The sequence below is a fragment of the Camelus ferus genome, chromosome 3 (genome assembly GCF_009834535.1).
Source record: "Camelus ferus isolate YT-003-E chromosome 3, BCGSAC_Cfer_1.0, whole genome shotgun sequence".
NCBI lineage: Eukaryota > Metazoa > Chordata > Mammalia > Artiodactyla > Camelidae > Camelus > Camelus ferus.
The window spans coordinates 36,006,977-36,029,121 of record NC_045698.1 but is presented as its reverse complement, the minus strand read 5'-3'; the positions used below and the strand labels follow the sequence as shown (position 1 = coordinate 36,029,121).

At 34.7% G+C, this 22,145-nt stretch overlaps 1 protein-coding gene and 1 long non-coding RNA gene across 6 annotated transcripts in view; one reads left to right on the top strand and one right to left on the bottom strand.

The window, feature by feature from the left end:
• The window catches only part of SLC38A9 (solute carrier family 38 member 9), an 82,846-nt gene extending 66,265 nt beyond the window's left edge, over window positions 1-16,581 (top strand). For 4 of the 5 annotated variants that reach the window (XM_006187357.3, XM_032472338.1, XM_014561472.2 and 1 more), the window contains 4 exons: window positions 5,843-5,956; window positions 7,503-7,651; window positions 11,338-11,427; window positions 12,730-16,581. In XM_006187357.3, coding sequence (XP_006187419.1) covers window positions 5,843-5,956; window positions 7,503-7,651; window positions 11,338-11,427; window positions 12,730-12,895 — 519 coding nt within the window. In that variant the 3' untranslated portion in view covers window positions 12,896-16,581. Of the gene's footprint in view, window positions 1-5,842; window positions 5,957-7,502; window positions 7,711-11,337; window positions 11,428-12,729 lie in introns of all 5 variants that reach the window. The other variant, XR_004316848.1, reaches the window with a different exon arrangement.
• LOC116661107 lies at window positions 1,322-20,805 on the bottom strand. Its single transcript, XR_004316851.1, has 3 exons — window positions 20,795-20,805; window positions 17,207-17,215; window positions 1,322-1,556 (listed from the first exon to the last, which is right to left on the bottom strand). It is a non-coding gene; the product is annotated as an uncharacterized LOC116661107 (long non-coding RNA).
• Window positions 20,806-22,145: the final 1,340 nt, after the last annotated feature.

Genomic DNA, 22,145 nt, shown 5'->3' with positions numbered 1-22,145 from the left:
GCAATTGAGTAAACCTGGATTTTCCAAACTTCCTAACTTGGTAACCTTCTAATTTAATTCTCTTCATGTGTAAAAATAGTATTATTTGGTACCTTCCTTTCAAGGTTTTAATCCTAATTAAATATTATAAAACAGGAGAAGTGTTTAACCTGCTGTGATGTATAGTAGGGGCTAGAAATTTTTAGCTCTTCTACCTCTCTTACCCTTGCTTTCCTGACATTTACAGACTGTGGATCTTTATGTTAACAGGAGAAGATATCCTCCCCTTCAGATTCTTTCTAGTGCCTTTAAACTTGTTTTGAAATGAAACATATTAACTCTTCTCCAAAATTTCTTCCCTTGATAGTAATAAATTAGATTCCCAGAAATACACATAACTGAATCACATCAATTCTTTCTTTCATTCTCTCATCACTACACTGGATTTTAATGTTAAAAGTGGCTTTTTACCAAGGGTTCATGGTAGTACAAGAAAGCCATGTACAGTGTTGCTTCATTGTTTTGTAAGAACTGTAATTGGGATATTCTTTGTTAGATTGTTCAACATCCTTTATATAAAGATTGTGAGACAATTTTCTGTGTTCAAGTCTAAGAAAATTTCTCTTAATGAACTCATTATTTGGCAATAAGGATCATATAACTATTCTTGTTTCTGTTTTTGCCATAACTTTTGGAAAACTTAAAGATTAGGTTTTCTTATTTTCTGTGACTTTTCTTAGGCAAAATGTATTTTCATAGTTTTTTTCTTTCTCTGTATCCCTCACACTTTAGATTTGATTTTTATCCTGGAAATGTTTAGTCTTATTGTGGTTATACTTTTGTCATAAACAGATTTAAGTCTTTTGAAGGAATAGAAAGAAAAATCTTACTTATCCTAAATAAACATTTGGAACTTTACTATGTAGAGGGAAAATTGAAGATATACTTTATGGCCTTTATTTTTAAATCCCTTTCTCTTCACAAATTTCCTGACTCATTGCCACTTGAACTAAGCTGCCTACCACAAGTTTTAGGAAGTTTAAAGATATGTGGAAGGAGGAAGCACTGTTTAAACTACTCTTCATAAATTTTTACAAAGAAATAAAACACTTTAATTCTCAATGTTTCTGATGTTTTAAATTAGTATACTAAATTAATATTAGTTTTACTATTTTTTTCATTGCCTTATACATTTGTAACTGACAGTGAGAGGGTTTTTAATGTTTTGACAAAAATTGTCAAACATCATGGAACAATCTTAACTTTTCCGATCGATTATTATGATTGCACTGCACGGTCACTTTTTTTTTTTAACAACTGATAATCAATTTATTAAAGCATCTGCAGTGGTGACTTCAGCTGCTCAATACTGATGGAAGTAATGCTGCTTAACAGCATCTGAAGGACTGTGCAAGTCAATGAATCGCTTATGGACCCTCAATCCAGAACCAACTTGGAAAATCTTAGAGTCTTAGAAAACCATCACCTCAAGGAGTTTTTCTTGTAGTGACTCTCAGAGTCTTGGTTGGCATCTGAACTGGTCCTTTCACTTTTAGATTCTTTTCCTGTGTGCCCTTCTCCAGGGATTTTATGTTGTGGCTGGTTAGTAATTCTCATTCAGTGAGGTTTCACAGGTGTCTTCCCAGTACCTGCAAGCTTTGGCTGCAGTGCAGCTTCCTGACTGACTTATTACTGAGATAGCAAACAGTGGTGCGGCAGGAGCAGGAACAAGTCATCCCCAGCTGTGCTGTACCTGTGAAGGCATTTTCCTCTAAAAGGTGTCCAGGCACTTTCACAGTCTCATACTTCATGAAAAGAGAGGGCTGTCTATTCTTAACTTTGCTTCTGAAAATTCTTAAGTAGAATTGCTTTTCTGGAAATTCACATCAGTTTATCTGGAGGTGTGCATTCCTCATTGTGAGAAGCTCAGGACTGGATAGAGAGCTGAGAATTTCATGGTCCCCCAAGGACGTAGGAAGAGTCCTGCCTTTCTTCCTAGAACATTCAGTGGGCCTTGAAATCTGTATTTCATATGTAAATACCATAAAATGTGTTCTCATTTCTACTCAGTTTTAGGACTAGCACTTTGTAGAATTAGTATGTGAGATTCAGCTAATAAAATTTGACTCAGCTTTTGTCACTTGCGGAAAATATTTTTTAAGAAGACTTAAAAGTTTAAATGGATGATGTTTTCTTACTGTCTTAATTGAAACTAGTATATGAAGTGTAGCCCAGCTTTCAGAAACTCAGTTATACTTCATGTTAATTGCTTAAAATATTAATAATTAACGATAAGCTAACATTTATGATGCGCCATGTGTCATCAAAATTCTAAACACTTTAAATACTTGTAAATATTTACAGTTTCCTTTTGATTATACTGAATTGGCTTATATATTTGCATAAACTAAGCTAAATAGGTACTATATTCTGAGAAAAACGTTGTCATTTGATTAGTTTAATGATTATACTTTCAAGCAGGTTTCAGTAACTAATTTGACTCATAAGGTTCTTGTTAATATTGTGATACAATTTTTTTTGATGTTTAAGTCAGAAAATGTAAAGATTGTCTGGAACTCTTGATTCTTAATGTTGATATTGTGTTAGTCATTCAGAGATCAGTTTTTAAAAAGTTTGAAAATAGAAAAGAAGATGAAAGAATAGAAAGGACTTCATTCTCTTTTATAAAAAGTGTAATTGGATCTAAAGATGTTTGTGAAGGACAGGGAGGCTCCTATCCTAAACAGATATGGTAATCAAATTTTCCAGGTTTTCCAATTTTCACTTAATTTCATGGATTTTTTTCCCACTAAACATAATTTTTATATGTATAACTAAATGAGATATAATTTCTATTTTTCAGTAAGGCATATCTTCACCAAAAAAAAAAAAAGTAGAGTTGAAGATCATCCAACTCATTCCTTATCATCAGAATATATAGTCTTATAACCAACCTGGATATGTGGACTAACCTCCTGGTGTTTCCTTGTCATGTTTGAATCAGAACCTATACAGTGTTTTTTGTTTGTTTGTTTTGATTTGCCTATCTTTATTTAGTTTTATACCCTGCTTAGTTCTTTAAAAATGATTTGAGATGCCTTATATATTAATTTATTTACTTTTTGCTTCTTATGAATCTGTGTAGTTTGTTTAACTATACATCAGCAGAAGTTTTTATGTAAATGTTTGGGGTAGGTCTGTCATCTTTTTCGTAAATGCACCACTGGATGGTATTTTCACTATCAGCAGTCTGTGGAACAGAGTAGAAATCATATTTGAGAAGCAGAAGGTGCTCCACATCACCTTGTGCCCCACTGTAAACCCAGTCCTCATTGTGAGTTGCCATTCTTCCTGTCATTAGTTCTCTACTGCCAGCCCTGCCAGCCATTGCTTGTCCGTGAGGCAGAGTAAGTTACCTCGTTAGTGTACAGGGTACTTGGCACATTACTAGCTCATATGGTCACTTGTGTCCGTTTTTAAACATTTTTTACTTTGAGCTTCGTTTTCTAAAAGAGTTTTTTTCCACCCGTTTCCATTAAATAGGCTTTTAAGTGGCTATATCTCTAGGCTTAGAATAGTGGTGGCTTTTATTCAAGCCAGAGAATAGCAAAACCCACATGTGTGCATGCTATTCATAGGTGGCATGTTTCCCAGGACCATACTAAACCTCAGCTGCTTTTATATTAAAATACCATTTCTGTTCATTATTTTCTGATGAAAACAGATATGCAACTCTTGACCTAGTTCTTTTGAATGTACATTTGGGCTACTATGAAACAGAATTTTTCTGATTATAGTATTTCTCTAGTATTTTTCTTGCATCTATATGTATGCTTTATTGTATCCTCTGTTACTCACAACTTGTAACCTCTCTTTCATTTTCTTTGCTATTGTTTATTAACTATGACACATATATATTAGAAACTGGTTAGATCTCCATTGCAGTATCTAGGGGCATACAATTTGGAGCCAGAAAGTCTTTGGTTTGAATATTAACTTCCCCAACTATTCACTTTGTAACCATGAGCAAGTCTTGTAACCTTGCTATACTAACTAACATATATAAAATGAAGAAAATTATTGTACTTACATTAAGTGAGATAATATATGTAATGTGCTTTGCACAGAGCCTAGTACCTAGAAGCACTTAATATTTGTAGACAACATGGTTATTTTTATCTACATTTACTAAGTTCCTGCTATGTGGCAGATATTGTCCTGGGTATGAAGGATTTAAAGATGGAGAAGACACAGTCTTTGTCCTCAGGGATCTCATAATCTAGTAGTATGGACCAAATTAGATATAGAAAAATTAAAATATCAACATGATAGGAGGACTACTACCTTTGGCTACGTTTTGGGTGTTGAGGGACATTTTCTCTCCAGTTGAGATCCTCATACCATGAATATAGATTCTTCTATAATAAAAATTAATGACAATTACAATATAGGGTAACAGATGCTATATTTCAGATATGTATACAGTGCTATAAGAACAGGGAAGCAAGAGGGGAAAACTCTCTTATAGGGAAGGCCCTGCATCTTAGCCTTTTTGTCTTCATCAGATTTTCCCCAGAGTTTGCTGAGGTACACATCTTTGCAGGAAGCCTAACCAAAATAATGTGCAATCTCCATAATCCAGGTTCCTGTAGTTTCATAGGCATATCCACTGTCTAATTTAGGGATGGAAATCCCTGGTTTGTTTTCAAGCTGATTGTCAACTTAGACCTGACCTTTGAATTTCTCATAGTTTGTTACTTGCTTTTTAAGTCAATTTATCAACACTAAAGTTTATAACTCTCTACTATTGCTTTAGCCTGTTTAAGAAGAAGTGTTTTCCCCAAAATCAGAAATGTTCCCTAATATCAAATGTCTGTTGTGTGTGTGTGTGTGTGTGTGTGTGGTATCAAACTAAAGCAAAATGTGTATAATTTTTTTCTTGTCTGTTTTCTTAGCTTTCAAAGTAATTTGTGTTTAAAATGAAAAATGAATAGGGTTATTCCCATAATTTAGTTGTGCTGAATTGTTTGGCCATAACTTTAGTGGTGATGGAGACCAGATTTATGAGTTGCGGGATCTGTTCTGTTTGGATCTGACAGCTGGCTGCATTAAATATCTTGGAGCTTTTTCCTTTGCATGGGGATGGGAGGATGGGAGGTTGGGAGGATGGGAACAGCAGTGAAGAAAGCAGTCCACTTTATTTAATGTTCTGCATTTGTTTACTGGTTCCAGTCATAACATTGTGCAGCTGTTTGAACAGCTGCCTTTTGATTTCCTTTTGTTTACTATTTAGGTTTATTAAGCTTGTCTTTAATACCTGCTTACTGTCTGGTCTTTAACTAACTTTCCCTCTTAATTAAATATATTTTAATTTATACCAGTCTCTTTTGGTCTAGGCATGCTTTGATGATTTAACAAGTTAATTTACTAAAAGAAAATTTTTAATTCTGTAGGTCATACAGAAATTGGCTTATTCTTGCTTTCTTGTTGTCCCTTAGCTTTATTATTTTAGTATTTAGTATTTGTTTATTTTTTTACTGTCCTGGAGTACATAGACTAAGCTACCTGTTGGTAGACTTAGGAAGTTAACATAAACGGTGATTGAACATGATTGAAATTCTGACTTAATTTCAAAAGGTGTTAAAAAAAAATGGTCAGACTAGTTGTAAAGTATGTGAATTTTGTTTTAACTGCTTTCCCTGAACAGACTGGATACCTCAGAGGTATTACACAGGCACATACACACATAAAGGTCAAAAAGATATATCTTCTATTTTTTTGGTCAGTCTTACTAGTTAGCCTATTCAGGCATACTTACTAAAAATTTCTTCAACATTGTGGGAATTTTATTATCTTTTTGCAGGTGAGGGACTTGTCCATTGCTTATATGCTGGTGACATTAACTTATCTCTATATTGGAATCTTGGTTTTTGCTTCATTTCCTTCGCCACCATTATCCAAAGATTGTATAGAGCAGGTAAGGCACTGAGTACCCTCTCTTTGTGATTGTTTATACTTTCATATCTGCAGAGCAAGCAAATACGATACAGTAGCAAAATATAATACCAGACCGGCCTGGATTTGAATACCATCCCTACTGTTTACTGTACATGTGAGAATTTAGGTACCTTCCTTCTCCCCTCTGCACTTCAGTTTCCTCTTCCATTAAATAGTATAATACATACTCCATAGATGTTTAGATGGACTTCCTGAGAAAACCTACTGCATTCTGGCACCTTGAGGTACTCAAATAAATGATTCCTATTATATGCATAGTATTTTTGTATGTGTGGAGAACTTTTATTAGTTGTAGTCTTGAATTTATAAACCCTCCACAGAGAATATAGTCAATTCTCTTATTTGGATCTGGAAGTGTCCTGAATAAACTGGTGTCTTAGTTCATCAGTCCCTAATAATAAGTCTGACACTCATTTTGGTACAGTGTGGCAGGCAGCAAAACAAAGAAAGACTATTTGTTTAAAAGACAGAGGGAGAGACAGGAAGAATAAAAGAAACATTCTTTTACTAAAAGATTGCCATAAATAACATTTTGTTTGATTTGCCCTGTCATAAACTTAGGAATAGTGTAGTCTCTAGTTTAATGTAACTGAAGAATTTCTTCCCAAAACATAACATTCACAGGTGATTTTCTTTCTAGTCAGAAGAAATTTCTCTAATAAAGTGTAGTAGAGTCTATAATGTGATTTATTACAGATGAGTTATAAAGACTATTTCAGCGTAATAGCATTAATAACATTCTCATCTTTAGAAGAGAAATAGGTTTGAGTTACTGCTATTATGATAGCTTGAAATGTTCTCTTGATTTCCTTGGTTCCAGAAGTTCTTTGGCAGCTAAATGTTTGCTGAAAATTCCCCTGATGTGAACAATCTCATAGAAAGCCCACTCCCTTGGGAATAAGAATATCTGTGGTATTTGTATTTGAAAGGAAAAAAATCTGAGTTGAATAGTTGTTTTTTTTTTAGATGCCAAATGAAAATGGAAAAAAGAGTCATGAAAGGAAATAGAAATAAATCATTTTCTATTTATTAATAGGCTGTACATAATAATGATACTAGGTGATAAGATATAATCTCACCTTGTTCTGTAATCTTTTCTTTGAAAGTGCTGCAGTTCTTAAGAGGAGGAAAAGCAAGAGAACTATTGAAGGTGAAATAGCATTGAATTAGCTATTTAAATATATTAAAACAAATTTATTCTTGAACCTTATAGAGCAGGTGGTGAAGGACAAGTTTCTCTTTATTGTCATTTCAGTGTCAAATCAATTGCAGACTGATACTTTTGTAAAATAGAATAAAAATACAGCAATGTCAGATTTCTGTAAGTTTCCAAACACGTTCAATTTCTGTACTTATTGAAGAGTAATTCTTAACAGTTTGTGGACAGTCCACAGACCACAATTTGAGTGGCACCTGTGTTCAAAATAAGCAAAAAAATCCATTTTATAAATTTGTAGATACTGAATTTGATTTGTAACATCACTTTATTGTCTTTCTTGGATTAGAACTTTTTAGACAACTTCCCTAGCAGTGACATCCTGTCCTTCATTGCAAGGATATTCCTGCTGTTCCAGATGATGACTGTATACCCACTCCTAGGCTACTTGGCTCGTGTTCAGCTATTGGGCCATATCTTCGGTGACGTTTATCCTAGGTAAGGGCTCTTCTCTTGACCAGCAAGATGTGCCAAGCAACAAATGACTGGGCAAACAGGTCAGTTTAAAATGTGACTGATCCTTTTGCTATAAAAATTTGCCTAATGAAAATGGTTACTAAGGATAGATTGCTGGTGCTCTTTTCTCAGAAGAGCTTTAAAAATAGAAGCCACTCCCTGTCCAGAATGATTTAAAGTTAATTCCTTCCTGTGTAGTTATGTTGGCTCTGATACCAGTTATATTTATCTTATGATTTAGTTGCTATTAATCTTCTCTTTACCAAGAAGTTAATACTATATATAGTACCTGTGCTGGCTAATAAGAAGCAGCTCTTCTATTTTAATTATTGGTTATTAATATTTATTTGTATATTAACATTCATGCAGTTTTACATAAAAGATAATTGTTTAGGATTGAAGGTGAGATACATAACAAGTTTAAAATTCTTATTTTCTTCTATACCTATTGCTGTAATTTTTGAACTCTGGTTGGTGATGGAGGAGTTGTGAGTCTTTTTGAAAATCTATTCAAAGCTAGCCACCTTCATCCAAGAGAAGTTTCCATATATGGCTTCAGGGTTTCCCTGAAACTTCCTTGTGGACACCTGGTTAACTCCTACTCTTACACTGAATTTATTATAGATTCATTCTAGTTAAAAGTACCTAGTCCTTGTCACTTATTTTATTAGGAATAAATGATTTTAAGTAAATAAAACTTTTGGATAAAATCTGAAAAAAATTACATTTACAGTAACCAGCTAAACAAGTGGTCTTAACCAGTTTGTTTGAAGTGAACTTAGAATCTTTCCCCTTATTAAATAAATGGTTGTAAATATGTAGGTTTAAAAACAAAAACTTTTAAAAGCAAAAATCAGGAGTTACCAGGTCCCTAGCATTGACAACAGCAGCAGCTACAATTCTCACATTGGATTTCAGTAAAAATAAGATTCTTGTGTTTATACCCCATGCTGTATTTACATTCACCAAAATAAAGTATATACAGTGAAGGCAGAGATGTAAAAAATTCTAGGTAAATGCATTATTCCTGTTTTCTACCACTTTTTTGCATAGTGTTGGCTATTCGAATGCTTTTTCTTCTTATAAAATGTCTGGAATTTCTCTTTGTGTTCACATTACGTTTCTTACCCTACTACCAAGAACATTATCATTTATCCTACAGTTACAAGTACTATACAGACTGCATACTTTGGAGCATACTTTTTGGTTTCAGGACCCCTTTATACTTTTAAAGTTTATTGAGGACCCCCAGGAACTTTAGTTCATGTGGGTTATATCCATCAATATTTAACATATGAAGAATGAATACTGAGAATTCTAGAAATATTTATTAATTTCTTTAAAAAGCAGTAAAACCATTACTTGTTAACATAAATAACACATTTATGAAAAATAACTGTTTCCAAAAAACTTTTTTACATTTACATTTCAAAACTCTTCAATGTCTAATTTACTAGTAGATAATTGGATTCCGCTGTCTTCTGCATTCATTCTGTTGTAATATGTTGTTTTCATTTAAATATATGAAAAAAATCTACCCTTCGATAGACACATAGTTGGAACAAGAAGGAGTACTATTAATAGCCTTTTCAGATAATTGTGGATATTCTTCTTTGATATTATGCCAAACCTTGACAAGTGACAGTTTGTTCAAAGTTAGTTGAATCCAAAACTAAGTTACATTAAAACCCACCGGCCTGCCTTACACTTTGGCTCTTTTACCTCTGCATGATTTTGTAACATCAGGTTTAGTCATTTGGAAAATACTGGTTCACTGAGTTCTATATATCTTCCAATGTTCACACACTTCATTATATAAAGTCAAACCCACATTCATTAATATCACAACCAATTTCAATATAAAAGTCATTAAATATTAGAAAACTGTCCAGCTCTCATGGTAGGAAATACAAGCTCTCCAAAATTCTAATTTTACTTGAAAGCTCAAATTTTATCATTGGCAACACATACTACCAGTTGTTTTCCTTGAAGTGATAAGATCATATCATTCATTTGCAAGGAAATGTCTGTCAAATACCCAAGTCTGAAGAACCGTAGTTTGTTTGCCTTTCAAGTAAAAATAGTCTTTGGAAACAACAGCCCAGCTGCACCCCAGCTCAGTTGCACAAGTACTTTTCCTCCAGACAACCACTGTACTTCAGTATGCAGCATATATACTTCACTGTGTACTTCCTGTTTGATCATACAGAATATTAAAAAGATGCATATTCAAAGTATGAGATTTACTCCTTAATCAAGGACAATTTTTAATAAAACTCTTTTTTTATTTTTCTAAGAGTGTTTGACAGTAAAGAATACAGTAGAGAATGCAAATAGGTGCACCTGCCCCTATCCATGCCAAGAGGCAGCGGTTTACCCACCATTGCTTTTGCAAAGCAAGTAATGTTTTGTCTGACTAGAAAATAATTCTTACCTCAGGGCTTCCTGAAAGGGTGTTGGGAACTTCCCCAGGTTTTGTGGTTATACTTTGAGAACCACTGCTTTGGAAAATGCACAAAGTTGTTTCCTTTTACAATACAGAAATAACAAAGGCCCAGCCAATGTCTGAGAGCTCTGAAGCAATTTTAAGGTTGGAGTTTCTGGATAAATAGTAAGATCTGGAAGCCTGAATATCTTTGTAATTCATCGAGATATATTACTAACCACTTATTTGTGTAAAGAATTTTCCTTATTTTTAATTCTTCCTGTAATCTTTATCTGGGATTAATTAACTTCTGATAACTTGGGCTCAAAAGGTTGCTTTGATGTAAAGATTTGGCTTTTAAGAATCATTTTTTGGGAAATGGAATTATTTCTTGAGCATCACATTCCATCTCCATTAAGTTTATTTGCGTCCAAAATTGATTCCCAAACTTTGAATTGTTAACATCTAGTTCAAGTATTTAGTAGATAGTCTATTCATGGTAAACACCAAATAGCTTTAAATAATTGAATTGGAAAAATAAAAACCTGCCCATTTTACCTTTTCTTTAACATAATTTATTATTCTAATTGTAAAAGTAAAACAAACACTTCACAAAGAAATATTGTAAAACATATAAAATTTGTTAAATATAGAAAAGAAGAAAAATTACTCCAAATCCCAAACTGTAACACAATCACTGCCTTCTCAGTATATTTCCTTTTGATATTTTTTCAAATGTTTTCAGATTTCCTTATGTAGTAAAAAATCTGGCTTGCTTTTCCCCAAGTTGCCTAGATGGATTTTACCATCCAGGTAACAGTTATTATTTATTTTTAATAATTTTTTCATATATTCCATTAAGTAAATTATTACCCTGCTGTATATAGGATGCTTCTGTCTTTTCACAAGTATCTGTTCATAACTTTTTCTTCTAATTATTTTCTTAAGATAGTCCATCCAAAAAGAATTATGGATCAAAGAATGTGAACCCTGATACACACTACCAGTTTGCTCTTACAAAACTTAACCTATTTATATAATTGCACAAAAGGGCCAGTATCACTGTCCCATCACCAGTGTTGAGTACTATCGTTGCTTTCTATTTATGCTGTAATTTTATTGTCAAGTTTAAGACATTCTTATTTTAAAGATGATAATAATGAATTTTATTCTCATATTAATTGTTATAATCTGCCTGTTTTTACACTTTTTCTTTCCTCCAAACTCTCTTCTCAACTTTTAGCATTTTCCACGTGCTGATTCTTAATCTAGTTATTGTGGGGGCTGGAGTGATCATGTCCTGTTTCTACCCAAACATAGGAGGAATCATAAGGTACTGCCTGTAAGAGAACTTTGCCGCTTCATGTATTGGTCTTGATTTTTATGCTTTTCCTGTTGTTGTTGTTGTTGTTGTTGTTGTTGTTGTTGTTGTTGTTGTTTTGATTTAATTATATGAAATTCCTGTATTTAAAACAGCTAACACTCAAATATAGTTCCCTGGTATCACTTAAGATGTTTATTATCTTCCATTTCTGCTTATTCCTGACTCCAGAAGCCCTGTTAACCCTTAGCCTTAGGCACCTTTCCCTTTCTCTTATTCTTTTTCTCATAATTTTCTACTGTATTCCTGTTTATCCAAAATAAAGTTGTTTGGTTTTTTTTTTCTTTTTTTTTTAGTGGAGGTCCTAGGGATTGAACCCAGGACCTTGTCCATGCTAAGCATGCACTCTATCACTGAACTATACCTGCCCCAGAAATAAAGTTATTTTTAATATATAACTTCTTGGGGTACCTGGGAGTTCTCTTATATGTCAAGACTACATCCTAACTTTTTTAATCCATTTCTACTCAAGAACATATTTCAGTGTCAATTGTAGTGAGAAAGTAAGAGTTTAGATCCCAGATGGCTCTTTCCTTAATATCCTTTCTCTAAATACACTGTGATAGGTTGAGAAGATTGAGGATAAAATTGTGACCTCAGATTCTCATGGAAGACTGAGATTTAGAATGATCTGCTTTCTCTTCCTTAACCTGTAGAAAGCAGGGCTGAGTTACTTTCCTGAAGACCCTTACCTAAGAAAGGAGCAAGAAATAAAAGGGGAGACTCTCAGCCTGATGCTTATTGAATATAGTGGATTTACAAGTTCCTATTAAGCTGTTTGTGCAGGTTCCTCAGTCAGTTATGTGTTTAGGTATTTTTATTATCCTTGATAATTATGCTGAATGCCAAGGAGGCACTCATCTGTTCTCAGTCTTAAGCAGATGTTAGCAGTCCTTCAGAAACTCAAGATGTATAATTAAGTTTATAAAAGATCAAAGGTAGGAAGCCTGTCTCCAGATGTTTCTGAGGAAGTAGCCATGATCACTGAGATACAGAGAACTATGGAGATTTGAGAGATGAATAAAAACTCCTTGTCAAGCAGATGCTATAAAGATGAACAGGAAATAATATTTCATATTAACTTAGCAAGTAAAATAAGTTTTAAATTCAAATGCTTTATGTCAACAACAACTGAATCAAAAATAATTGTGTTGCAATATCAGACTGAGAAAGGTTTAAATTGTACTGTATTTACCACAATTGTAAATCAGAAGAATGAAAGATGAATATTAACTCAAAACTTTTATTTTGCAGATATTCAGGAGCAGCTTGTGGCCTGGCCTTTGTATTTATATATCCATCTCTCATCTATATAATTTCCCTCTACCAAGAAGAGCGTCTAACATGGCCTAAGTTAATCTTTCACGTTTTTATCATCATTTTAGGCCTGGCTAACCTGATTATTCAGTTTTTTATGTGAAATACTCAACTGTCGTCTCAAGAGCTTTCATGGTATTTTGAACTTTGACAACAGTTCCACATAAATTCACTTGTAAATGCTGTTGTTGCTGTAATTCTAAATGTTTCCTAAGGTAGTTTAAAAACAAGGGAAATAGTGGCCCATTAATAGGTAATTATTATTAGAGTGGGGAAAGGGTAGGAAGAGTGATCTTAATCTCTTTACTTTTTTCATATTCACTGATCTCTTCATTTTACTGTCTTTTCTGAGTAGAAATACGTGCCCCTAGGGAAAAATCATGCTGGGTTTTGCTTTTAGAGATGTGAGGTAGGTGGGTCTATTTTGGCTACAATAAGGATTCTCAGGGTGTCACAGCAACTGTATTGCCAGATCCCATTTGTGTTCTATGTTTCAATGATTCACTTTCATTTTATTACTTATTAGAGCATTTCTGCTGCTTGCCCAAACCTTTACTGTTTGGAACAGTAAACCAAATACCTCATTTTAAAACAGAAGTATCCATGACATCAGTGTTAGTGAAGTGAATTCTTACGTGAGTCCTTAATCTCTATTTTTAAAAGAGAGAAGAAAAAGCAATGTCAGTATAGGCCCCATGGTCATGAAATTTATACAAAATAAAGGAACTAGGAGAGTCTGTTGCTATCTGGCTCCTCTTTTGTTTCTAATCCAGTACCAGTTCCCCCAGCCAGATTTTGCATAGGAACAATTATGATTGTCCCCCTAGACCCACGGGGCTCTTTTGCTTCTTGGATCCCTGAGGATTGCATAGGATATGATAACAGGCCAATGGAGAAGAGTGTAGGAAGCATGGCAGAGAGGGATGTTTGAGGCCCTACAGGTAATGGAGAGGGGCCAGAAAGAGTGAAGCCTCCTTTACAGTGTCTTCTTTGGGGGGTGACAGTGATTTCTTTAACACAAGAAAGGATTAACTCTGTCTGAAGTATGATGTCCAGAAGGACACCCCTCTTAGCTTACTGCTATAACTGGCAGGGTAGAGGATTAAATCTCCATTAAAAAAACTACTTGAGTCTGAGAAGAGGATTAGGGAATCAGAATTTTTGGAATTAAGACTCTCCTCTTTTTCTTTCAAACCAAAAGCCACACCAAAATCCAAATCCATGTCTTCCATGTAATACAGCTTCCATGCTCAGCTGGAAAAGTTAGATTTCTCTAATTTTCTGCTAATGTTAAACAGTGTCTTGTGTTAATACACATCCCAAGATAGTGTGTATATTTGCGTTATTTCCTTCCTTTGAGAAAGATAGGTGAAATGGTTTTCAAACCTAGTAAAGTGCCACAGATTCAGGACCAGCAGATATTTCTTTTAGCAGAGCTTTCTGTCTAGTCCATAAACCCATACCTATTTTTGATGAACTCTATTACCTAAAGCTCTTTTTTTTTAAATCTCACTAGGAAGATTCTCAAGCGTACACAAAAATAGAGAAAATAATATAATAAACCCCCCATATTCATCCCCTAGATTTAGTAATTATGAGACTTTGCCACATTGCTCACCTATCCCCCTTTTTTTCTTTTCCACTGAAATATTTTGAAGTCAGTCTTGGACATTATGTCATTTCATCTGTACAAATCTTAATATGTACTAATAGCCTCTTGAACTTAGTTATGTTTATTGAGAGAGACAGTCTTGGAAGTTCTTTGTTGTTGTTAGCAGAAGTGGCTGGTTAATTATAAAATTCTGCATTTGGTGTCCAGATTCCTGGGTTAACCTCTCAGAACAGGAGTATAAGCATGGAGAAGGTGTGTCTCTGTGCTTGGGGGCCTCTGAATCTTTATGACTTGAGAGTTTTGTTCAGTTAGAGATACAGGAATCGAAAGCTAGACCTTGAGAGATGGTATAGGCTTAATCCCTGTTTATCCCTAGTTGCCTCCCGTGTCTTTAAAAGCTTCAGAGACAGAATTTTCATTGCCTTTTTTCAATGATATACTTGAATATTTTAACACATGGAAAAATGATTTCATATATTTTTGCCCGTTTAATGATCAAAGTGAGTATGACAATGAATGTATTATTTATTAAACTAAAAAGCAACATGGATAATTGCTTTTTGTTTTCTTTAAAAGACTTGATAATTCAGAACTTCTAGAATCCTCTGTTAGACTTATGATGACTTTGCCTTCTTAGGTTTCTTCTCACAGAACTAACTCCTTTGGCCTGTTATTTTGCTTGGTTGGAAAACTCTGAATGTGTGTTTCCTGGCTCACACGTTAGAATGATGAGATAAGAATTCATTCCGATCACATTACAGTTAACTTTATACTTTCTCTACTGTCATCTCTTTGAATTTTCTAATTAAATTTCTTTTACTTTTTGCTCTGACATGGTTAATCTTAGTTTCTTTGAATTTAGTTTATTTAATGCACAACTGAGGATGTGACAAAATTTAAAATGGTTTGTTTAAAGAGCTCTTCCTTGGAAAGGCTCTGGATGAATATGTGGTATGATAACACTAAGCCAGAAAGGCAAAGAAATATGCTTTGACATTCAACACCTGTGAATGATCATCCAAAATCAGTTTCATCATCACACCCAGAAAATGTATTTGAGTAAACAATAAATTTATCCACAAAAAGGGACTGTATTAAAGGGAAATTTTCATTTTATTTACATTGAATATATTTTGCAAATACAATACAGCTACTAAATGGAGAGGTCGAAGAGTTTTTGTTTCTACTTGGAGTTCATTAGGATAATTTTTTATCTGTATTTTGACTTTTTCATTTCCATAAATAGTTGAATAAACTACTGTTAGGGAGGAGGAAGTTTCCTCCCAATCCCTCTTGAGTTCTTTTGGCTGGTCTAATAATTAAATTGACCCAAGACAGATTAACAGGAGGAAAAACAAATTTCATTCACACACATGGAATTCTCATAGAAATGAGACCCCCGAAGTGGCCAAAGCAGGCTGTTTATATATCACTTTTAGACAAAGAAACATTTGTGAAGATTTAACTTGTGCTTGGGTAGCAAACTAATGAAGAAGTTAAAAAGTTTGTTTATATGGCTTTTTAAGCCTTGGATTCTCTAACTCTGGTGATAAGGATGCTTTCTATCTTCCTGGTATTGGGAGGATACCTTCACCTGGGAGATATATTTCTTGCTTTTAGGGGAAAGAGGGGAATCAGGGTGTTTTTTATACAGTTTTTTCCCACCAGCTATTTCTCCAGTAACTTTAATTCAGAATAATCAATATGCCACTATGGCATATCTTGGGGTAGCCTGCCCTGAGCCCCAACGCTGCAATGTTCAGTGCTTTGGAGGAGGCAAATATATATAAGATAACATTCATATCCTAAAGAAATTTTTAGTCTGGTAAAGGAACTATGCCTGTAGTTACTATAATCCAGGAGCCTACTAGACAAGGAGAAACAGATCCCTGCCAGTTGGGATCCTCAGGGAAGGCAGGGGAAGGAAGCTGAGTGGTAAAAATGCAAGGATTCTTTTTCAGTCTTCTAATAACTGTCCAAAATTTTAGATATTTGATACATTCATCATCAAGTGGGATCTGGTAAAGTGTAACTGCTTTTATTTTGGCAAATTGCCCTCTATGTTAAGTTTTATGAGACATACTTAACTGCTTCTGTGTACTGTTTATTCTCTTTGCATTTTTAACATTGCATTGTTCACTTCTGTGACTCTTGAACAATAAAGTACAATTGACCAAGAGGGGAAATAATGAGAAGCACGTTGGGCAGTACGAACAGGAAGGTTCTGTAACATTTTCTCTCCAAAACCTTGACTCATTTAAATGCCAGTATTCAAAATGTCAAATGTTTGAGCTCATTGATCAGAGTCAGAAGATACTGATGCTGCTTGTCTTCTCTACAAAGCACTGACCTATTGCTTTTTAGAATCGGTGGTGGTGGTGGTTTGTTTTCTCATCCCAGTTTGAAGGTCCAAAACAAAATCCAAATCCAGCTGACACCTAAACAATAGAATTCTACATGAGCTTGTTGTCCAAAACGAAATGCGCACAAGACGGCCTGGCTGGCCCCAGTTTCACAGTCGACTGCCGGCTTCGCTTCAGATTATGTAAACACGTATTGCAAAACAGCCCTGATGGGAACCTCATAACCTAAACAGTATTCTCTGAAATGTAATTTGTTGACTTTTTATATAGAAGAAGAAATTAAATCAAAATTATTTTTAGGGAAAACAACTCTGGGATTTTGTTTAATTGAATTCTGCCAGGAAGTGCTGTTGCCTAGTAGCACTGACCCCGCAGCAGAAAGAAGCTGGAGTCTGTCTTTTACAGGGTCAGACTGCTCAAGGGACTTTGCCTGTATCACATCAAGTCACTCAAGTGACGGATGCATGTCTCAGGGCAAGCCACAAGGAGTCCTCCCTCGTGTTCTGATCCTGGAAAAGCTATATGCTACTTTGTGTTTACCGAAACCTAAAATGATTGTCCCCTTTTGGACAATAAACTGTTGTGACTTCTACTCCTACAAGCATTTAGGAATGAATGTGGCACTTCAGAAAAGTGTAGCCCAGTTTCTGGCAAAGAGCTTAGTATCATAATCTTCCAGAGCCATTAAGGCAATACAGAGCTCTAATTTTCTGCCTTAAGTAAATTTCCTTTTTTTTCCCAATGTCATTTTTCTGTATTTTTCAACTCCTCTGCAAAGATAAAATAAGGCTGTGTCTTTTTAAAAGATTAAAATTTTCTCCATTCTCCTTACTCATCTTGGGCCATAAAGTACAGGACTGGAATGGGGATTAGAAAGAGCACACACTATAGATTTTTCCTCCTTTGGCTCTCTCTTAACCCCAAGTAATCCAGTTGTGTTTGGCCATAACAGGCACTTAATATACACTTGTTTAATCAATCAGTTAATTAATGGGGCAGGAGTCCCCTTTAATGGAAAACAATAATTGCTATTTAATTGCTATTTTTTAAGAGTTTTTTGTTTCTACTTGGAGTCCCATACCAAAAAAAAAAAAAAAATCAAAATTGGGTTAGTCAAGTTCAGAACTAGTCCCTCAGTCAATATTTAAGTACTAGCTGGATGCTGGACCCTGTGCTAAGCACAGAGCACCCAGTGGGGAACAAGCTGGATGTGGCCCTGACAGTGTCCTTTGCCCACCTTCCTGAGCTCTGGGAGCTGGTCGTTTTCTCCCTTTCCTGCTGCCCTGTCTCCTGTGAATGCTCTGATGTAGCCAAATCATGCATGTGTTTTGAAGAGATGAATATAGAATAGTGGTGCAATAAATGAAACTTTGTAAAGTGAAGCATGTTTTTCAAGATAAAACTTTAATTATAATCACATGAAGTTGTGTAGACATGTGGACAAAAACTGGAAGGCATCACCGAAGAATGAACGTGGGTGACCTGTTGAAGTGATGAGATTCTAGGTGAGTCATATATGTTATTAAATTTATTACTTACATGACAAACTTTCTAAAAGAATATCTGTTATAAATCGTGAAAAAGAAGGCGTGTAGAAATATATCTACACTCAACCCATGAAGTAAAGGACCAACTTACAAAGAACCTATGGAATGGGGGAGAGAGATCATTGGTTACATGGGCAGATCCAGGTTTTGTGGGGCCTAAAGCGTATATGATTTGGAGTTCCCTCCTGAGGAAAAACCTACAGAATTAGGAAGGAGCCCATATAAATGAGGAGCCCTTGCTTTAGCTTTTTTTAGCTTTAAGGTAAATCATCCACAAACCACAATGGAGACAGTATATAAAAGACTGAAGGAGATATGAAAAAAGTTTCAGCACTCTGATATGTCCAGCTTTGAATGCGTCTGCTACCAGATTTGAGCTCTTCTAGAAGAGTCTAATTGTATTTAGCAAAAAATAGCATGAGTTTGTATTCAGTAATGGTTAATTTGGAATCACAGTAGGACATTTTTCTTTTTTAGACTAGAGAGTTTTTATTTGGGAAGGCGTTTTGCAAGGTGGTTTTTTGGGGATTTTTTTTAACTTCACAGAAATAATAAAAGAAGTCGAAGATACTGTTTAATTGTCAAATAGCTATTTGATGAATATTATTAGGAACATTTAAAGAGCTGTTGATGCAGACAACAAGCTACCAAGTGCAACATTAGAGTAAGGCAACACTTAATTATTTAGACTTCACCTTGTTCCAGAAAGGACCTATTTCTACTACAATAAAGTAAAATCAGCTTTGAAGGATTAATTTGAAGATCTTTCAGAGAGTAAATTAGAAATTTGCGACACTTCTTAAGGAGAGGAAACTAAAATTGACTCAAATAATTACTCCTTGGTAATATATATATATATATTTTGTAGTTCATATTATAGTTCTTTATTGTAGGTGGATAAAGCCTAATTCAATGCAGTAAACGTACTGATTGTCCTAGATGTGGAAATGCAAGTGTAGAGTCATCCACAGTGCTGCCAGAATTGTCTTTATGTAATATGACACTGATTATGTCCCTCTGTTAAATCCTTCAATGCCCCAGTAGAAAAATGGGCAAGGGACTTTGTAACAGTCAGCTCTCAGAGAAACAACTGCAAATAAACATGAAGAGAAAAAAAGTTCAAGGTCAAAATACTGATTTGTGTTAATGGATAAACCTCAAAAACATTATGAAAGTGAAAGAAGCTAAAATGCAAAAGGCAACATATTGTATGGTTCCATTTATATGAAATATCTAGAAAAGGCAAATTTATAGGAGTAGAAAGCAAAATAGTAGTTGCCTAAGACTGGAGGAGGGAGCAAGGGTTAGCTGTAAATGGATATGGGGGAAGATTTTCTAGGGTGATATAGAAGTGTTCTATAAGTGAACTATGTATGGTAACAGTTGCACAACTATATAATTACTAAAATCACTGAATTGTACACTTACATTGATTGAATTACATGATGTGTAAATTATCCCTTGAAGCAGTTACAGGGGAAAAAAAAGTTCAACCTCAGTAGTAGAAAAGTAATTTAAAATGCTTTCTACTTGTCAGATACTAAAATAATAATAATTATTATTATACCCTGACAAAGGTGTGGGAATGAACACTCAAATGCACAAGTGGTAGGTGTAAAAGTGGGTGCAGACTTTCTGAAGGTAATTTGGAATATGCATCAGAGCCTCAAAATGCTTGCATACTTTGACTCCCTTCCAGAGGTAGATCCTAATGAAGTAATTGGACAAGTGTGGATATATATACACATAGAGAGATATTCATCTCTTTACTATTTGTAATGGAAAAATTAGAAACAACCTAAATATCCAACAGTAGGAGATAAGTTAGGGAATATCTAATTGAATACTATGTGGCTATTTAAAATGATGATGCAGATGCATATATGTAATAAATGTCAAAAAGATGTTTGTAAGTGAAAAGAGATTATAATTAAATATGAATAGAATCTAAAACATTTGTGTATATGTATATTATACACATATATAGCTGGAAGTTTATATAACAAATAATGAACATTAGGTATTTCTGGATACTAGGACTATTGAGTGTTTTTTATTTTGTTTATCTGTATTTTCTGAAGTTTTAAAGTGTATCATGTTTTATGAAAAAAAAAGCATTGAAAGTTTTTTTTCTTAAACAAATATCTTTCACTGACTTCTCATGACTAACTCTAAGGACCCCTTTTGATATTAGTAAAATCTTCTGGACCCTCATATAATAGCAATTATATATTTAGTGTTTATTGATTGATAAAAATAATGATGAAAAGCTACTGTTAACTCTATACCACTTATACATAGCTTTGAATATATAATTAAAGTGTCTACAAACATTTACACACACACACACACACACACACACACACACACACACACACACACACACACACACACACACACACACACACACACACACACACACACACACACACACACACACACACACACACACACACACACACACACACACACACACACACACACACACCTTCCAGGTGTATTCAGTCTACATTACAAACACTGAAACAGCTCTGTGGTCTGGAGGTTGGGAAGGACCAACCTAAAGCATAAAGTAGAAACGCTTTCCCTTGGTGTCCAAGGCCCTTTTTATTATGATCTTAATACATTTCCAACTTCACTCCAGCTCATACAAAACTACTAATTCTCTCACTGGCCATGCTGTTATTCCATCTACCTTTGTACATGCTATGTCCTGGGACTGGGATGTCCTTTTTCTTTTGTACACTTGACAAATTTTTATCTTTCAGGACAGTACCTGGAAATCACCTTTCTTAATTGCTTCCCAGGTAGTTTAGGTACCCCTTTTTCTGTGCTCTCCACTTCATACATGCTTTTATTGTAGCATTTGTCATGTTGTAATTACTGAGTGTGTATATTTCACCGGCCAGATGAGGAAGTTCACCTCTATACCCACTGGATTTTAGCATTGTCTAATAGAGCAGGTGCTTGCAATCTCAGTTAAATGAGTGCACAGAGAACGCTCAGTCACCCTTAGGGCAATCATAGTTAGGGAGACATGCATGTCTAACGTGGTTCTTTAATAGGAGATGTGAATGAGCACACAGAGGGGGTAATAAATTCTGACTGGGTGATTAAGAATTTCTTCCCAGAGTAGGGCCCATTTGAATCAGACTGACTTTGAGAAGTTGAGAAGAAAGGAGGAATAAAAAGCCTTGAGTCCCTTGTTAAACTTTAGAAATTCATTCTGTATAAAAATGGAAATGATTCACCAGTTGCTCCTTGAACCTCCAGCTCTCCAGCTATCCTACACCCTAGCTGGGCCTAGTTCCTACTGCCTCAACTTCCCTTTTCTCTCATCCTATTGTCAGAAATCACTGAAAATAAATTTCCCTTTTAGGATGCTGAGTTGGCACTCTAATCTGGCAAAGAGTTTGGTTACCTGGTTAGATACCTGTTGGGGTGGTAAGAAAAAGTGCTCGATGGGGCATGGAAGAACTGGTTTCTAATCCTGGCTTTGCCAGAGATTTACTGAATAGACTAGCTTTATGACACATTCATACTTAACTTCTGGTCCTGAGTTTCTTCTTTGGCAAAATAGAGATGGTTATAACAATTATACCTCTCTTACCTAACTCATATAGTTATTTAGAAGAATATATAACACTGTATGTAAAAGTACCTTATTGAACTGATAGACTGTACAAAAGCTCAGTTTGGGGATTATATCATTACATTCCTGAAAACAGAATTGGCCAGACCCCTTCTACTGTGGGACTCTACTGCTTAAGAAGAGAAGCATGGAAGTGGGTTAGGAAAAGAAATCTTCTCTGACTTGTGCAATGAGATCAG